A 20,025-nucleotide genomic window follows, 5' to 3' on the forward strand; every position below is an offset into this window, starting at 1 on the left:
GTCCGTTTTTCCGCCCGAATTCTGTGGCACTCAAATTGACGGCGTGGCTCTTGAGTCCTGGATTTTGACGGCTTCTGATATTCCTCCTGAAGTCATCTCCACTATGACTCGGGCCCGTAAGTCTTCCTCCGTCAAGATCTATCATAGGACTTGGAAAATTTTCCTGTCCTGGTGTCGCTCTTCCGGCCATTCTCCTTGGCCATTCTCGTTGCCGACCCTTCTGTCTTTTTTACAGTCCGGTCTGCAGCTAGGACTGTCCCTCAACTCTCTCAAGGGACAGGTCTCAGCTCTATCAGTGCTGTTCCAGCGGCGTCTCGCCCGGCTGGCTCAGATCCGCACCTTCATGCAAGGTGCGTCTCACATCATTCCGCCTTATCGGCGGCCCTTGGATCCCTGGGACCTTAACTTGGTACTCACGGTATTGCAGAAACCCCCCTTTGAGCCTCTTAGGGAGGTTTCTTTGTATCGTCTTTCTCAAAAGGTGGCCTTTCTGGTTGCCATCACTTCTCTCAGGAGAGGCTCTGATTTGGCTGCGCTCTCCTCGGAGTCACCTTTTTTGTTTTTTCACCAAGACAAGGTAGTTCTCCGTCTGACCCCGGACTTTCTTCCTAAGGTGGTCTCTCCCTTCCACCTTAACCAGGATATTTCCTTGCCTTCCTTCTGTCCGGCCCCTGTTCATCTCTTTGAGAAAGCGCTGCATACTCTAGATCTGGTGCGTGCTCTCCGGATTTATGTGGCTCGCACCGCTGCGCTTAGGCGGTGCACCTCTCTTTTTGTGCTAACCACAGGGCGGCGCAAGGGTCTCTCTGCTTCTAAGCCGACCTTGGCCCGTTGGATTAGATCGACCATTTCGGACGCCTACCAGAGTACTCAGGTGCCTCCCCCGCCGGGGATCAAAGCACACTCGACCAGAGCTGTCAGTGCCTCTTGGGCTTTTAGGCACCAGGCTACGGCTCAATAAGTCTGTCAGGCTGCCACTTGGACTAGCCTGCATACCTTTTCGAAGCACTACCAAGTGCATGCTCATGCTTCGGCAGATGCGAGCTTGGGCAGACGCATCCTTCAGGCGGCTGTCGCCCACTTGTGAAGTTAGGCTCTGCCTACTTCTTAGTTTTTTCTGTTTTTTCCCACCCAGGGACAGCTTTGGAACGTCCCATGGTCTGGGTCTCCCAAAGGAACGATAAAGAAAAAGAGAATTTTGTTACTTACCGTAAATTCTTTTTCTTATAGTTCCGTATTGGGAGACCCAGCTCCCTCCCTGTTGCCTGCTGGCAATTTTCTTGTTCCGTGTGTTATCACCGGCTGTTGTCGTGGACAGAGTCTCCGGTTGTTCCGGTTCTTACTCGGTTCTACTTGTGGGTGGCTATTCTCCTTCAGCTTTTGCACTAAACTGGCTAGGACTGGCTACCAGGGGGTGTATAAGCTCAGAGGGAGGAGCTAAACTTTTAAGTGTAGTACTTTGTGTGTCCTCTGGAGGCAGAAGCTAAACACCCATGGTCTGGGTCTCCCAATACGGAACTATAAGAAAAAGAATTTACGGTAAGTAACAAAATTCTCTTTTTTACTGACAGGGTTCCCTGAGAGACTATTGGTAAGAACAAGGCTATAATACATAACCAGTACTAAATCCAACTGCTGAGATAGAAGAAAATGATGATTCTTGATGTAGTATTTAGTTCTGTGATTAAAATATTTTTCACAACTAGGATATTGATGATCTACAGTACAGACCAAACGTTTGGACACACCTTCTCATTCAAAGAGTTTTCTTTATTATCATGATTCTGAAAATTGTAGATTAACATTGAAGTCATCAAAACTACGAAATAATACATGTGGAATGAAATACTTAACAAAAAAGTGTGAAACAACTGAAAATATGTCTTATATTGTAGGTTCTTCAAAGTAGCCACCTTTTGCTTTGATTACTGCTTTGCACACTCTTGGCATTCTCTTGATCAGCTTCAAGAGGTAGTCACCAGAAATGGTTTTCACTTCACAGGTGTGCCCTAATAGGTTTAATAAGTGGGATTTCTTGCCTTATAAATGGGGTTGGGACCATCAGTTGTGTTGTGCAGAAGTCTGGTGGATACACAGCTGATAGTTCTACTGAATAGACTGCTAGAATTTGTATTATGGCAAGAAAAAAACAGCTAAGTAAAGAAAAACGAGTGGCCATCATTACTTTAAGAAATGAAGGTCAGTCAGTCTGAAAAATTGAGAAAACTTTGAAAGTGTCCCCAAGTGCAGTGGCAAAAACCATCAAACGCTACAAAGAAACTGGCTCACATGAGGAGCGCCCCCAGGAAAGGAAGACCAAGACTCCCCTCTGCTGCGGAGGATACGTTTATCCTAGTCACCAGCCTCAGAAATCGCAGGTTAACAACAGCTCAGATTAGAGACCAGGTCAATGCCACACAGAGTTCTAGCAGCAGACACATCTCTAGAACAACTGTTAAGAGGAGACTTTGTGCAGCAGGCCTTCATGGTAAAATAGCTGCTAGGAAACCACTGCTAAGGACAGGCAACAAGCAGAAGAGACTTGTTTGGGCTAAAGAACACAAGGAATGGACATTAGACCAGTGGAAATCTGTGCTTTGGTCTGCTGAGTCCAAAGTTGAGATATTTGGATCCAACCACCATGTCTTTGTGCGATGCAGAAGGGGTGATCGGATGGACTCTTCATGCCTGGTTCCCACCGTGAAGCATGGAGGAGGAGGTGTGATGGTGTGGGGGTGCTTTGCTGGTGACACTGTTGGGGATTTATTAAAAATTGAAGGCATACTGAACCAGCATGGCTACCCACAACATCTTGCAGCAGCATGCTATTCCATCCGGTTTGCGTTTTAGTTGGACCATTATTTATTTTTCAACAGGACAATGACCCCAAACACACCTCCAGGCTGTGTAAGGGCTATTTGACTAAGAAGGAGAGTGATGGGGTGCTACGCCAGATGACCTGGCCTCCACAGTCACCAGACCTGAACCCAATCGAGATGGTTTGGGGTGAGCTGGACCGCACAGTGAAGGCAAAAGGGCCAACAAGTGCTAAGCATCTCTGGGAACTCCTTCAAGACTGTTGGAAGACCATTTCCGGTGACTTCCTCTTGAAGCTCATCAACAGAATGTCAAGAGTGTGCAAAGCAGTAATCAAAGCAAGAGGTGGCTACTTTGAAGAACCTAGAATATAAGACATATTTTCAGTTGTTTCACACTTTTTTGTTAAGTTTTAAATTCCACATGTGTTATTTCATAGTTTTGATGCCTTCAATGCGAATCTACAATTTTGAGAGTCCTGAAAATAAAGAAAACTCTTTGAATGAGAATCTGTGTCCAAACGTTTGGTCTGTACTGTATCTTCAGGATTGGTCATCAATATCAGATCACAGGAGTCCAATACCTGCTCCCCTACCGATCAGCTCTAACCAGCTCAGCCCTTTGGGAACACTGCCCTCCACTCTGTTCAGTGGCTGCTCTTGGTTACTGCAGATGGGATAGTTGATCTCCAGTACCGGGAGAGCGGCCACTAAACTCCATAGAGTGTTTACATTCAACCTTTGCTGAGGCTGGTAACTGATTATAGGTGTGTTAAGGAGAGCCATTAGATCAAATATTTAATTAACCTCTTGACAGGGGATTGTGGAAAATGTGTCAATTTCCCTTACATGAGCCAGGTTTTCAGATATAACTAAGATGGCCACCGATGACATCATAGACCCTCCAATCAGCATGGATCAACCAGATGACGACATAGACCCTCCCATCAGCATCACCATGTATCTGTCCAATGACGTCATAGACCTGCCTACGATGACGCCCACCAATCAGCTCATGGACTAACACATTGTTCAACCCACTGACCAATGAACACATTTGAGCATGCCCACTGTAGAGCCGACCATGCCCCTTCCCTAAGTTATATAGAGGCATGGTCTTGAATAAATCTGGCAGTTCTGGGCCGACCTCGATCGAGGAAAGATGAATATCCAACTGTGTGTCTGATCTAATTTTTCAAGCATGCACTCAATCCACACCAATTAGAATCAAGCAGTAGGCAACATGTGTGAACCCTGGTTAAGTGTTCACCCTAACAGGTGGAGTTGCCAGCTATCAGACACCCACTACTCTGATATTAAAGGGGTTTTCCCACGAACAACATTCATTTTAAAGTTAATTGCAATCAGTCGATCTTGGAATAATAATACTTTTCACATTTGGATGTGTTTTAAAAAAATGTTTATAAATTTATACATTTTTATAAATGTGCTCCTGCTATGTACTATGTAATGGCTGTGTCTGACTGTAACTTGGACTTGCTCTGATTATACCATATCTCCTGGGCTGAGGAGGAAGTAATAAAGTATACAGACATTACAGCACAGGAATCCAAATTATTCTTTCTTTGGCGCTCCATTGGGAGACCCAGACAATTGGGTGTATAGCTATGCCTCCGGAGGCCACACAAAGTATTACACTAAAAGTGTAAAGCCCCTCCCCTTCTGCCTATACACCCCCCGTGCTCACGGGCTCCTCAGTTTTTATGCTTTGTGCGAAGGAGGCAGACATCCACGCATAGCTCCACAGCTTAGTCAGCAGCAGCTGCTGACTATGTCGGATGGAAGAAAAGAGGGCCCATAACAGGGCCCCCAGCATGCTCCCTTCTCACCCCACTCTTGTCGGCGGTGTTGTTAAGGTTGAGGTATCCATTGCGGGTACGGAGGCTGGAGCCCACATGCTGTTTTCCTTCCCCATCCCCCTTAGGGCTCTGGGTGAAGTGGGATCCTATCGGTCTCCAGGCACATGAGACCGTGCTCCATCCACAGCTCCTGAGGACTCTGCTGGATAGGAGCCGAGTATCGTTCAGGGACATGGCCCTGCTACTTTGAGGTACTCTGTGTCCCCGTGGGGACCGCGCACAGCAACACTCCAGCATTGCTGGGTGTGCTAGTGCACAGGGGACCGCGGCGCTGACTGCGTTTGTGCCTTTACACACTACAGCGTCGCTGAGTGTGTTAGTGTATGGGGACTGCCGCGCTGACCGCCGCTGCCATTGTTATCACTGCGGCGCGGCTGGGACTGTTAGTGCGCCGGGGACTTCCGCGCCGACCGCGCTTATACGGCGGCCGCGCTTATAACTTTAGTCCCCGGCTTTTGCGGCCTAGTCTCATTCTTTTCCCGCCCCCAGGCCTGCCAGTCAGGGGAAGGGCGGGACGCTGTAAAGGACGTCAGCAACTGAGGCTGGAGCATGCTTTGCATACTCCACCCCCCTCACTGTGCACAGTGGGGCACCAGATTCCCGCACTTTCTAGGGCACGCCCACGGCCCCCTCCTCTCCTCAGGACGCCGGCAGCCATTCCTGTCAGCTCTGCTAACGCTGGAGAAGGGAGACAAGCTCAGGGAGACCCAGGCAGGAATTCTGGTGACCACACAACCGCATTGCGCGGGCGGTAAGCAGCACCTAGGTGCTGGCCCCACTGGTGCAGAAGTGTACTTATAGATTATATGATTATAGGCTATACTTTACACTGTATGGTGCACGGTTGATTTTTGGCTATATACCCTCCTGGATTGCTCAGAGGAGACAACAGCATGTCGTCCACAAATAGCAAGGGTGCCAAAGCACAGACTTACTATGCTGCCTGTGCAGCATGTACGGCTATACTGCCGGCAGGTTCCACTGACCCTCATTGTGTGCAATGCTCGGCCCCTGTGGCACTTACTCAGCCGGAGCCTCTGCTAAGGGTGGCCCAGGGAGAACCACCTGTTAACACTGTCCAGGTGACAGGGACGGAGTTTGCAGTTTTTACTGAAAGACTTTCTGAGACTATGGCTAAGATATTAGAAGCCTTGCAGTCCAGGCCGGCATCTCAAGCCATGGGCACTGTGGAATCATTGCCCCCTGGTTCCCCTCAGTTGGAACAACAATGTTCTCCCGGGGTGTCTCATAGATCCCAGGGTGAGGTCTCTGACATGGAACGCAGTCCCAGACCGACTAAGCGAGCTCGCTATGAAATCCCCTCGACATCATCACATTGTTCAGGGTCTCAGCGAGAGGACTCTCTATATGATGAAGCGGAGCTAGCTGATCAGGATTCTGATCCTGAAGCCGCTCTCAACCTTGATACTCCTGATGGGGACGCCATAGTGAATGATCTTATTGCGTCCATCAATCAAATGTTGGATATTTCTCCCTCAGCTCCTCCAGTGGAGGAGTCAGCTTCTCAGCAGGAGAAATTCCGTTTCAGGTTTCCTAAGCGTACAATGAGTATGTTTCTGGACCACTCTGACTTCAGAGAGGCAGTCCAGAAACACCGAGCTTGTCCAGATAAGCGTTTTTCCAAGCGCCTTAAGGATACACGTTACCCCTTCCCCCCTGACGTGGTCAAGGGCTGGACTCAGTGTCCCAAGGTGGATCCTCCAATCTCCAGACTGGCGGCTAGATCCATAGTTGCAGTGGAAGATGGAGCTTCACTCAAGGATGCCACTGACAGACAGATGGAGCTCTGGTTGAAATCCATCTATGAAGCTATCGGCGCGTCTTTTGCTCCAGCATTCGCAGCCGTATGGGCACTCCAAGCTATCTCAGCTGGTCAGGCGCAAATTGATGCACTCACACGTACGTCTGCGCCGCAGGTGGCGTCCATAACCTCTCAAACGTCGGCATTTGCGTCCTACGCTATTAATGCGGTCCTGGACTCTGCGAGCCGTACGGCGGTTGCAGCCGACAATTCGGTGGCAATACGCAGGGCCTTGTGGCTACGGGAATGGAAGGCAGATTCGGCTTCCAAAAAGTGCTTAACTGGTTTGCCATTTTCTGGCGACCGCTTGTTTGGTGAGAGATTGGATGAAATCATCAAACAATCCAAGGGAAAGGAAACATCCTTACCCCAGGCCAAACCAAAAACACCCCAACAGAGGAGGGGACAGTCGAGGTTTCGGTCCTTTCGGGGGGCGGGCAAGTCCCAATTCTCCTCGTCCAAAAGGCCTCAGAAGGATCAGAGGAACTCCGACGCATGGCGGTCCAAATCACACCCTAAAAAGACCGCCGGAGGTGCCGCTACCAAGGCGGCTTCCTCATGACTTACGGCCTCCTCACACCGCATCCTCGGTCGGTGGCAGGCTCTCCCGCTTTTGCGACACCTGGCTGCCACAAGTAAAAGACCGTTGGGTGAGAGACTTTTTGTCTCACGGTTACAGGATAGAGTTCAGCTCTCGTCCTCCGACTCGATTCTTCAGAACATCTCCGCCTCCCGAGCGAGCCGAGGCTCTTCTGCAGGCGGTGGGCATTCTGAAGGCAGAAGGAGTGGTGGTCCCGGTTCCTCTTCAGCAACAGGGTCACGGTTTCTACTCCAACCTGTTTGTGGTTCCAAAGAAGGACGGGTCTTTCCGTCCTGTTTTGGATCTAAAACTGCTCAACAAACACGTAATGACCAGGCGGTTCCGGATGGAATCCCTCCGCTCCGTCATCGCCTCAATGTCCCAAGGAGATTTCCTAGCATCGATCGATATCAAAGATGCTTATCTCCACGTACCGATTGCTCCAGAGCATCAGCGCTTCCTGTGCTTCGCCACAAGAGACGAACACCTTCAGTTCGCGGCACTGCCGTTCGGCCTGGCGACAGCCCCAAGGGTTTTCACCAAGGTCATGGCTACAGTAGTTGCGGTCCTCCACTCTCAGGGTCACTCGGTGATACCTTACTTGGACGATCTGCTGGTCAAGGCACCCTCTCAAGAGGCATGCCAACACAGCCTCAACGTTACTCTGGAGACTCTCCAGAGTTTCGGGTGGATCATCAATTTTCCAAAGTCAAATCTGACACCGGTCCAATCGCTGACATATCTTGGCATGGAGTTTCATACTCTTCCAGCGATAGTGAAGCTTCCGCTGGACAAACAGCGTTCACTACAGACAGGGGTGCAATCTCTCCTTCAAGGTCGGTCACACCCCTTGAGGCGCCTCATGCACTTCCTGGGGAAGATGGTGGCAGCAATGGAGGCAGTTCCTTTCGCGCAGTTTCACCTGCGTCCTCTTCAATGGGACATCCTACGCAAATGGGACAGGATGCCGACGTCCCTAGACAGGAACGTCTCCCTCTCTCAGGCAACCAAAGCTTCCCTTCGGTGGTGGCTTCTTCCCACCTCATTATCGAAGGGGAAATCCTTCCTACCCCCATCCTGGGCGGTGGTCACGACGGACGCGAGTCTGTCAGGGTGGGGAGCAGTTTTTCTCCACCACAGGGCTCAGGGTACGTGGACTCAGCAAGAGTCCTCACTTCAGATCAATGTTCTGGAGATCAGGGCAGTGTATCTTGCCCTAAAAGCGTTCCAGCAGTGGCTGGAAGGCAAGCAGATCCGAATTCAGTCGGACAACTCCACAGCGGTGGCTTACATCAACCACCAAGGTGGGACACGCAGTCGGCAAGCCTTCCAAGAAGTCTGGCGGATTTTGATGTGGGTGGAAGCCACAGCCTCCACCATCTCCGCAGTTCACATCCCGGGCGTAGAAAACTGGGAAGCAGACTTTCTCAGTCGCCAGGGCATGGACGCAGGGGAATGGTCCCTTCACCCGGACGTGTTTCAGGAGATCTGTTGCCGCTGGGGGATGCCGGACGTCGACCTAATGGCGTCACGGCACAACAACAAGGTCCCAACATTCATGGCTCGATCTCAAGATCACAGAGCTCTGGCGGCAGACGCCTTAGTTCAGGATTGGTCGCAGTTTCAGCTTCCTTATGTGTTTCCCCCTCTGGCACTGTTGCCCAGAGTGTTACGCAAGATCAGGGCCGACTGCCGACGCGCCATCCTCGTCGCTCCAGACTGGCCGAGGAGGTCGTGGTACCCGGATCTGTGGCATCTCACGGTCGGCCAACCGTGGGCACTGCCAGACCGACCAGACTTGCTGTCTCAAGGGCCGTTTTTCCATCTGAATTCTGCGGCCCTCAACCTGACTGTGTGGCCATTGAGTCCTTGATCTTAGCGTCTTCAGGATTATCTCAAGAGGTCATTGCCACCATGAGACAGGCTAGGAAACCAACGTCCGCCAAGATCTACCACAGGACGTGGAAAATATTCCTGTCGTGGTGCTCTGCTCAGGGTTTCTCTCCCTGGCCATTTGCCTTGCCCACTTTTCTGTCCTTTCTTCAATCCGGATTGGAAAAGGGTTTGTCGCTAGGCTCCCTTAAGGGACAAGTCTCTGCGCTCTCTGTGTTTTTTCAGAAGCGCCTGGCCAGACTCCCACAGGTACGCACGTTCCTGCAAGGGGTTTGTCACATCGTCCCTCCTTACAAGCGTCCGTTAGAACCCTGGGATCTGAACAGGGTGCTGATGATTCTTCAGAAACCACCGTTCGAGCCAATGAGGGATATTTCGCTCGCACGCCTTTCGCAGAAAGTGGTTTTCCTAGTAGCAGTCACTTCACTTCGGAGAGTGTCTGAGCTAGCAGCGTTGTCATGCAAAGCTCCTTTCCTGGTGTTTCACCAGGACAAGGTGGTTCTGCGTCCGGTTCCGGAATTCCTCCCCAAGGTGGTATCCCCCTTTCATCTCAATCAGGATATCTCCTTACCTTCTTTTTGCCCTCATCCAGTTCACCAGTGTGGAAAGGATTTGCACTTGTTAGATCTGGTGAGAGCACTCAGAGTCTACATTTCTCGTACGGCGCCCCTGCGCCGCTCGGATGCACTCTTTGTCCTTGTCGCTGGCCAGCGTAAAGGGACACAAGCTTCCAAATCAACCCTGGCTCGGTGGATCAAGGAACCAATTCTCGAAGCTTATCGTTCCTCGGGGCTTCCGGTTCCCTCAGGGCTGAAGGCCCATTCTACCAGGGCCGTGGGAGCGTCCTGGGCCTTGCGACACCAGGCTACGGCTCAGCGGGTGTGTCAGGCAGCTACCTGGTCGAGCCTGCACACTTTCACGAAACACTATCAGGTGCATACCTATGCTTCGGCAGATGCCAGCCTAGGTAGGCAAGTCCTTCAGGCGGCGGTTGCACACCTGTAGGACGGAGCCGTTACGGCTCTATTATGAGGTATTATTTACCCACCCAGGGACTGCTTTTGGACGTCCCAATTGTCTGGGTCTCCCAATGGAGCGCCAAAGAAGAAGGGAATTTTGTTTACTTACCGTAAATTCCTTTTCTTCTAGCTCCAATTGGGAGACCCAGCACCCGCCCCTGTTTTTGTGTACACATGTTGTTCACGTTGAATGGTTTCAGTTCTCCGATATTCCTTCGGATTGAATTTACTTTAAACCAGTTTATAATTTTTTCCTCCTTCTTGCTTTTGCACCAAAACTGAGGAGCCCGTGAGCACGGGGGGTGTATAGGCAGAAGGGGAGGGGCTTTACACTTTTAGTGTAATACTTTGTGTGGCCTCCGGAGGCATAGCTATACACCCAATTGTCTGGGTCTCCCAATTGGAGCTAGAAGAAAAGGAATTTACGGTAAGTAAACAAAATTCCCTTCTTCTATGAGGTAAAGCATTTTCTAAAAACATGCAGGGAAATGCTTTACCAACAAAAGAAGCCGATACGATCTCATGCTATGCTACCTATATACTGTTTTGCTTCCTCCCCAGCCCAGGAGATGTGGTATGATTAGACCATGGCCCTGTACGGTGAGACACGGCCATTACATAGTACATAGCAGGGACACATATATATGATTATCTCAGCACAGGAACATTATTTTAAACACATCCAATTGTTTAAATTATTATTATTATAAGTTCTATTGATTAAGATGAACTTTGAAAATAACTTTGCTCTTGGGAAACCCCCTTTAAGTCGTCCCGGACACATTCCGACAGATGTGTGCGGTCTCACTAAATTAATTTGTATTGAGAGAGGCGGTGCACGTCTTTTCGGAATGGCATGAAGTAAGTAAGTCGCATAGTTGCAGTCGACTGCTCGCTCTTGCCACCAGCACTGCGATGTAAGGATTTAGAGATCTTTAGTCACATAGAGTGACTCTAGACTATTGTGAAAAACCTGATTAACCCCATTGTGGCCAATTTCACGTGTTTGCTGAACACATGCTGTGTTCTGATTGCAATACCCATCTTAAGGTGGTGTCACACACAGCGACGACAACAACAACGTCGCTGCTACGTCACCATTTTCTGTGATGTTGCAGCGACGTCCCGTCGCTGTCGCTGTGTGTGACATCCAGCAACGAGCTGGCCCCTGCTGTGAGGTCGCCGGTCGTTGCTGAATGTCCTGCTTCATTTTTTCGTCGTCGCTCTCCCGCTGTGAAGCACACATCGCTGTGTGTGACAGCGAGAGAGCGACGAAATCAAGGGAGCAGGAGCCGGCGTCTGGCAGCTGCGGAAAGCTGTAACCACTGTAAACATTGGGTAACCAAGGGAAGACCTTTCCCTGGTTACCCGATATTTACCTTCGTTACCAGCCTCCGCCGCTCTTGCTGCTAGTGCTGGCTCCTGCTCTGTGCACATGTAGCTGCAGTACGCATCAGGTAATTAACCCTATGTGTACTGTAGCTAGGAGAGCAAGGAGCCAGCGCTAAGCAGTGTGCGCGGCTCCCTGCTCTCTGCACTGTGACATGTAGCTGCAGTACACATCGGGTTAATTAACCCGATGTGTACTGTAGCTAGGAGAGCAAGCAGTGTGCGCGGCTCCCTGCTCTCTGCACTGTGACATGGAGCTGCAGTACACATCGGGTTAATTAACCCTATGTGTACTGTAGCTAGGAGAGCAAGGAGCCAGCGCTAAGCAGTGTGCGCGGCTCCCTGCTCTCTGCACATGTAGAGCCGTTATGATCGCTGCTGCGTCGCTGTGTTTGACAGCTAAGCAGCGATCATAACAGCGACTTACAAGGTCGCTGTTACGTCACAGAAAATGGTGACGTAACAGCGATGTCGTTGTCGCTATGTGTGAACCCAGCTTTACCCTTCAGGGCTTCTGACCTGAGTTTACCCCCAATAGGCAGTGATCTCAGGTCAGGAGAACCAGCAGTCATCCGGGCATTGTGATTCCAGCACTGTCCGTATTTAGAGGCTGCGTGAATCTGGTATCTGGTATGAGCATGTGAAATTACTGCTAAGATTCTAACATGATCGCAATCCATGATCACTTGTGTAAATAGACTATTTCCTAATATTAAGGTTATTTCTTTTCTTTTCTATCTTCCACATCTTGTAGCAGATGAATTGTTTAGTATAAGTCATCAGCTTTATATATCTTGTAGGGCTCGGTGAATGTCACCTTATGCTTGCTAAAGGAGCACTTGCTGATTTCCTTGATGGCAAAGCTGTGGATATCATCGCAAAGGGTCTTGAGTATTTGACAAGGTTAGTGAGAAAACAAAAAGGTTCATCGGGCACTGCTAATCCTCCTAGTCGGTTGCTATGCATGGATCATCTTGAGACCACAGAGTGTACGGGTGCACCATCCAAACAAATAGTCCATGTAATAAGATCCAATCGAGGATAGAAAATGGCAGCAATCACCGTAACTTCATTCAGAGGCAAATGGGGTAGGAAGACGGCTGGCCGTTTAGCACAAAATGTCGCACAGGACCTGCCGAAGCACATTTTCTGCGAAACGGCCAGCCGTCGTCGTATCCCATTTGCTTCTCCTCACCTCCCCTCGATGCTGTACCCGATCCACATGTAAAATAAATACCCACGAATGAAGATACGGTGATTGCTGACTTTTTCTATCCTCGATTGGATCTTTGACAAGGTTAGTATCATACACTAATTTCCATCACATTAAGTCATGATTAATGATGAGCACATAGTAACTGTTCATGTTGAGGTAATGCTTACCGAATACCGAGTACTATTCCAGCATTCATCACGGTAAGAAAAATGCTCGGGTTCCTTGAATTAGGTTTGTTGTTCGTGACAAATACCGGAATAGTTACTATTCGCCCATCACTAGTAATGATCATTGCATCCATAAACATATAAAAGAGTATATGTGATTATTGCATATTATTTTTAGATATTAGCTAATTAATTTTTAGGACACTGGCCTAGTGGACAGGTCAGTATTCTGTTTCTGCTATACAGGAGCCCTGAAATCTGTCCCCTACCTGTCAGCATCCGTGGATCCTCTTTTGATTAACTAGCCGATTGCAATGTTATTGAAATGGTGTGACACACGCACAATGTCACACCAGGTCGGATAATTAAAAGAAGAGCTGCAGGTAGGAGGGAGTTTGCAGGGCTCCTGGAATACTGACCTGCCTGCTGCATCAGGGCCCAGAAAATGTATTTACTCATTATGGATAAAATCCCTTTTTCTTTTATAAATTACAGAGCTGTTCAGCAGCGTCCTGACCTATTATGTCTTTGGAAACTACTTGGAGATTCTTGCTCCTGTTTGCATCTGGTCTCTCCAGCCAAAGTCAGAGTTCATGTCATGGGCGCCATTGTAGGACAGAATACAGATCAGAAGCTACTGAATAAATCGGAGATCTTGGAACTTGGAGCAAGGTAGGAACTAAGTACTTCATTGTTAATTCAGAATTTGTATAATGTTAGACAAGTCATATGCCGGAAAGACATTTTTAATCCATAGAAGTCTGTGGATACATCTACGAGTAGTATATGCATGTGTTCCTGGTGTACACTGTAGAAATGGTCTGCACCTTGCATTATCACTTTTTTTTTTTTATTTCTAATTATAAAATGTGTTTTCTTCATCGTTCCTTATGGGAGACCCAGACCATGGGTGTATAGCTACTGCCTCCGGAGGACACACAAAGTACTACACTCAAACGTGTAGCTCCTCCCTCCGGGCTATATACACCCCCTGGATGACAATCTAAACAGTTCAATGCTTTGTGTTCAGGAGGTCACACACACACATGCATTCTCTGATTTTTCATTTTTAAGATTTTTGATTTCAAAGATATGGAAGAAAAGCGGGTCCAGTCTGGACTCCCGGCATGTCCCTTCTCACCCCACTGTGTCGGCGGTGCTGTTAAGGTTGACTTTACAAGGCTGGAGCCTTCACATGCCGTGCTCCTTCGCCATCCCATGGGTTCTGGCTTGAAGTGGGAGCCATCACGGTTCTTTCTGCCTTGCAGAAGACCGGTCTCCATCCGCAGCCCTGTCTGGTTCCTGTCGGACAGAGCGTTTAACAGCCCCTCTCCCAGGGACTTGGCCCTGCGCCTCAAAGCTAAGTATTGAGACGCTTTTCAGGGGTCCCGGGTACATTTATTGTGGGGAGAGTGTGTTTTGTTACTTTGTTGTGATTTCCGGCCGGTTCTCTGGGTTTTTCCTGAGAACCGCGCCGACGGTGCCTGCTCGTCGGCCGCATGTAAAAATCTAGGCCCCGGCTTCAGTTGCGGCCTAGTTTCGTTTTCAGCTTCCCCTGCATGATTCACGCAGGGGAAAAGTGTGGCGCCGCCCACCGGCCGTTCAGCAGAGGGGAGGACACTCCTCTCTGAGGAGATGTTTCCCTCCCCTGTATCTCTCCTTGGCCCTCCGTTTTCCCGCTCCTGGGCTAATCCCCGCCCCCCCTCCTCACTCCAGCGCCATTTTATCAGCGTCTTCACACTGATCGGCGCTGGCTGCTGCAGCTCTGCATCCTGGAAGGCAGACGCTTCACTGGGGGTCCGAGCTGTGGAATCCGGAGGGCACACACAGGGGTCATTCGGTCTGGTAAGCAACAACCTCTGGTTGTGGGCTTTTATTATACACTCTCAGGGATCATTCTACAGGAGTGTATTATTATTATTACTGCAGAGCCTCCACCTCAGCAGCATGTCTGTCACTAGGAGCAAGAAGACTGCTAAGCTGTACGCTATATGCACTGCATGTCAGCTCATTCTGCCAGAACCGAGCACATACCCTCATTGTGAGGCCTGCTCTAACATGGTGGTGCCTCAGCCTGGAGCCTTCTCAGGGGTCCCTCAGGCTGCTCCGGCACCGGTGGCTGAACCCCCGGCTTGGGTAGCATCGTTTTCTAAGGCTATCTCACAGTCCTTTGCCGACTCCATGGGACAGCTGTCCCGGACTCTGCTGACCATGCATCAGCCCCCTTCTCAGGGTGCCTCTGCTGCTCCGAGCTCTGCAGAGCTCTCAGAGCAGGTGTTAGGACCCCGTCCTCCTAAACGGAGACGCAGGGATCCTTCTCCTTCCTCGTCCCACGGCTCTGATTCACAAGCTGAGGTGCAAGGCGAGGAGGATACCTTTACTGTGGGCTCAGACGCTACCTCTATGTACCCCATTGATTTATCTGAGGGTGATGCAGATGTTAGTGACTTGATTGCATCCATTAACTCCGTACTGGACCTCAATCCACCAGTGTCAGAGGAACAAGCCTCTCTGGTAGAAAAACACCAGTTTACCTCACCTAAGAGAGCAAGGAGTATGTTTTTTAACCACTCCAGTTTTCAGGCCACTGTGACCAAGCCCAGGGCCTGTCCTGACAAACGCTTTCCAAAGCGTAGTTCTGATGACCGTTTTCCCTTTCCACCAGAGGTGGTTAAGGAGTGGGCTCAGTCCCCAAAGGTGGACCCTCCGGTGTCGAGAATCTCAGCCCGGACAGTAGTATCTGTGGCCGATGGCACCTCTCTTAAAGATCCCACTGACCGCCAGGTTGACCTTCTGGCCAAATCTGTATATGAGGCGGCAGGAGCCTCGTTCTCCCCGTCTTTTGCAGCAGTGTGGGCTCTTAAGGCAGTCTCTGCCTCTCTGGCGGAAATACATTCCCTCGCTAGGGACTCTATGCCCGAGATGGTTGCCTTGACCTCCCAGGCTTCGGCTTTTTCATCCTACGCCATGTCTGCCATTCTGGAGGCCTCTCACCGCACGGCGGTGGCTTCCGCTAATTCTCTCGCGATCCGCAGGATCTTGTGGCTTCGAGAGTGGAAAGCAGACGCTTCTTCTAAGAAGTTCCTTGCTGGGCTCCCCTTTGCTGGGTCCCGGCTGTTCGGTGAACAACTGGATGAAATTATTAAGGAAGCTACTGGCGGGAAGAGTACTTCCCTGCCACAAACTAAAACCAGAAGACCTGTCCAGGGCAGGAACCAGTCGAGGTTTCGTTCCTTTCGTTCCTCTAACTGGTCATCCTCTAAGCCCTCAGCTTCGTCCACTACCTCAGCCAAGGATCGTAAACCCAACTGGCGCGCGAAACCGCGTCCTCAGAAGAACGGAGGAGCCGCTGCCACTAAGGCAGCCTCCTCTTGACTATCTGGCGGCGCCAGCAACGTCCTTGGTCGGAGGCAGGCTCTCCCGCTTTGGCGACGTGTGGTTTCAACACGTCTCCGATCAGTGGGTGCGGGATATCATCTCCCACGGCTACAGGATAGAATTTTCTTCCAGCCCGCCAAACAGATTTTTTCTGTCCACTCCCCCCTGCTCCAAGGCCGCCGCCTTCTCTCAGGCCGTGGCATCCTTGCAGGCCAACGGAGTAATTGTTCCGGTTCCCGCCCGGGAACGGTTCAGAGGTTTCTACTCAAACCTCTTCCTAGTCCCCAAGAAGGACGGTTCCTTCCGGCCCATCCTGGACCTCAAGCTTCTCAACAAGCATGTTCAGGTGCGGCGCTTTCGCATGGAATCTCTGAGATCGGTCATTGCCTCAATGACCCAAGGAGATTTTCTAGCATCCATCGACATCAGAGATGCCTATCTGCATGTGCCTATTGCGGTTTCACACCAGCGTTGGCTACGCTTTGCAATCGGAGAGGAACATTTCCAATTCGTGGCTCTCCCCTTCGGGTTAGCCACAGCCCCTCGGGTATTCACCAAGGTCATGGCAGCAGTGGTTGCGGTCCTGCATCTCCAGGGGTTGGCAGTAATCCCCTACCTGGACGACCTTCTAGTCAATGCCTCATCCAGTGCAGACTGCCAGCGGAGTGTTTCGCTCACTCTCGCCACGCTTGTTCAATTTGGGTGGCTTGTCAATCTGCCCAAGTCCACTCTGACCCCGACCCAGGAACTTACGTACCTAGGGATGCAATTCGAGACTCTGCCGGCACTTGTGAAGCTGCCCTTAGTCAAACAGCAGTCCCTTCATCTGGCAGTGCGCTCTCTGTTGAAGCCCCGCCGTCATTCCATCAGGCACCTCATGCAGGTGCTGGGTCAGATGGTGGCGTCAATGGAAGCGGTTCCCTTTGCCCAGTTCCATCTGCGTCCTCTGCAGCTGGACATTCTCCGCTGTTGGGACAAGCGGACCTCTTCCTTGCACAGGCTAGTGGCTCTGTCGCCGCAGACCAGGAGCTCTCTTCAGTGGTGGCTTCGGCCCCTCTCTCTGTCACAGGGACGCTCCTTCCTGACTCCGTCCTGGGTGATTCTCACCACGGATGCCAGCCTTTCCGGCTGGGGGGCAGTATTTCTCCACCACCGAGCACAGGGCACTTGGACTCCGTCCGAATCAGCCCTCTCGATCAATGTGCTGGAAATCAGGGCTGTTCTTCTAGCTCTCGTGGCCTTTCACCACCTGTTGGCGGGCAAGCACATTCGAGTCCAGTCAGACAACGCGACAGCGGTTGCCTACATCAATCACCAGGGCGGGACCCGCAGCCGCCTGGCAATGTTGGAAGTTCAACGAATCCTTCAGTGGACGGAGGACTCCAAGTCCACCATATCCGCGGTCCACATCCCAGGCGTAGAAAACTGGGAGGCCGATTATCTCAGCCGTCAAACCGTGGACAGCGGCGAGTGGGCCCTTCATCCGGCAGTGTTCAGGTCAATCTGCCGCAAGTGGGGCACTCCGGAAGTGGATCTAATGGCATCCCGGCACAACAACAAGGTTCCGGTTTACGTGGCTCGCTCCCACGATCCTCAGGCCTTCGCAGCGGACGCGCTGGTTCAAGATTGGTCCCAGTTCCGTCTGGCCTATGTGTTTCCCCCTCTAGCTCTCTTGCCCAGGGTTCTGCGCAAGATCAGGATGGAGGGCCGTCGGGTCATAATCATTGCTCCGGACTGGCCCAGGCGAGCTTGGTACCCAGATCTGCTCCGTCTGTCCGTAGAAATGCCGTGGCATCTCCCGGACCGCCCAGACCTTCTCTCTCAAGGTCCGTTCTTCCGACAGAATTCTGCGGCTCTCAGATTGACAGCGTGGCTCTTGAGTCCTGGATCCTGACGGCTTCAGGCATTCCTTCTGAGGTCATCTCCACTATGACTCAGGCTCGGAAGTCTTCCTCGGCCAAGATTTACCACAGGGCTTGGAAGATTTTCCTGTCCTGGTGTCGCTCTTCCGGCCATGCTCCTTGGCCGTTCTCCTTGCCGACCATCCTGTCCTTTCTACAGTCCGGTCTGCAGCTAGGACTGTCCCTCAATTCCCTCAAGGGACAGGTGTCGGCTCTGTCGGTATTATTCCAGCGGCGTATCGCCCGACTGGCTCAGGTGCGCACCTTCATGCAGGGCGCATCTCACATCATTCCTCCTTACCGGCGGCCTTTGGATCCTTGGGATCTTAATCTGGTCCTCACGGCTTTACAGAAACCCCCCTTTGAGCCTCTTAGGGAGGTTCCCTTGTTTAGACTTTCACAGAAAGTGGTCTTTCTGGTGGCCATAACTTCTCTCAGGAGAGTCTCTGATTTGGCTGCGCTCTCTTCGGAGTCACCTTTTATGGTTTTTCACCAAGACAAGGTGGTTCTCCGTCCGACTCCGGACTTTCTGCCTAAGGTGGTATCTCCTTTCCACCTTAACCAGGACATTTCATTGCCTTCCCTTTGTCCGGCCCCTGTGCATCGCTTTGAGAAGGCGTTGCATACCTTGGATTTGGTGCGGGCGCTCCGAATCTATGTGTCACGCACCGCCGCTTTTAGGCGGTGCACTTCACTTTTTGTACTAACCACGGGTCAGCGCAAGGGTCTCTCGGCTTCTAAGCCGACCCTAGCTCGTTGGATTAGGTCGGCCATCTCCGATGCCTACCAGCATTCTCAGGTGCCCCCACCGCCAGGGATTAAGGCGCACTCGACCAGAGCTGTCTGTGCCTCCTGGGCTTTCAGGCACCAGGCTACGGCTCAGCAGGTTTGTCAGGCTGCCACTTGGTCTAGTCTGCACACCTTTTCGAAGCACTACCAAGTGCATGCTCATGCTTCGGCAGATGCGAGCTTGGGCAGACGCATCCTTCAGGCAGCTATCGCCCACTTGTGAAGATAGGTTTTGCCTACTTCTCAGTTTTGGTTATTTCCCACCCATGGACTGCTTTGAGACGTCCCATGGTCTGGGTCTCCCATAAGGAACGATGAGGAAAAAGAGAATTTTGTTTACTTACCGTAAATTCTTTTTCTTATAGTTCCGACATGGGAGACCCAGCACCCTCCCTGTTGCCTGTTGGCAGTTCTTGTTCCGTATGTTTCACCGGCTGTTGTTGTAGACAGAGGTTCCGGTTTTTCCGAGTTTTACTCTATCTCTACTTATGGGTGGATGTCCTCCTTCAGATTTTGCACTGAACTGGTTAGATTGTCATCCAGGGGGTGTATATAGCCCGGAGGGAGGAGCTACACGTTTGAGTGTAGTACTTTGTGTGTCCTCCGGAGGCAGTAGCTATACACCCATGGTCTGGGTCTCCCATGTCGGAACTATAAGAAAAAGAATTTACGGTAAGTAAACAAAATTCTCTTTTTTCCATAATTGCGTGTTTGATGATGGCTTCAGCAGATGTGTAAATGTGTGGAGGATTGAGGTACTGATCTGGCACACCCCTGTTCCTTACTCTTTGTAGGTGTTATGGTCGGGCACTGAAGCTTCAGCCTTCTGCAAACATCTGGTGTGATCTTGGCATCAATTATTTCTACCAGGCACAGCACTCGCTCATTTCAGACAACGCAGGAAGCAACCAGACTGATTTATTGGAAAAGTCAGTGCAGGTAATGTGAAATGCTCAGGATATTCCCATCACTGAGCACTGTACAATTTAGGCATCTTGATACATTGTGTAGATTCAGTACAAGTGAGTGGGAGTTTAGTAAACCCCATTTACATGCACTAGAAAGTATTGGTTTGGACAAAAGAGCATATATTGGATTAAAAAATCTGCAGTATGCTCTATACCGCCACAAGTCTACATTTTTACTAGCATTTTATCCATTGCAATGCATGTAAC

General features: G+C 50.6%; 1 protein-coding gene across 2 annotated transcripts in view; it reads left to right on the forward strand.

Moving 5' to 3' along the window:
• The window catches only part of SKIC3 (SKI3 subunit of superkiller complex), a 269,270-nt gene that overhangs the window by 130,875 nt on the left and 118,370 nt on the right, over positions 1–20,025 (forward strand). For both annotated transcript variants that reach the window (XM_075325084.1, XM_075325085.1), the window contains exons 18-20: positions 12,200–12,302; positions 13,278–13,454; positions 19,645–19,789. In XM_075325084.1, the coding sequence (XP_075181199.1) occupies positions 12,200–12,302; positions 13,278–13,454; positions 19,645–19,789 (425 nt within the window). The remainder of the gene's footprint in view (positions 1–12,199; positions 12,303–13,277; positions 13,455–19,644; positions 19,790–20,025) is intronic.

Source organism: Anomaloglossus baeobatrachus, chromosome 1, assembly GCF_048569485.1.
Source record: "Anomaloglossus baeobatrachus isolate aAnoBae1 chromosome 1, aAnoBae1.hap1, whole genome shotgun sequence".
NCBI classification, from domain to species: Eukaryota; Metazoa; Chordata; class Amphibia; order Anura; family Aromobatidae; genus Anomaloglossus; species Anomaloglossus baeobatrachus.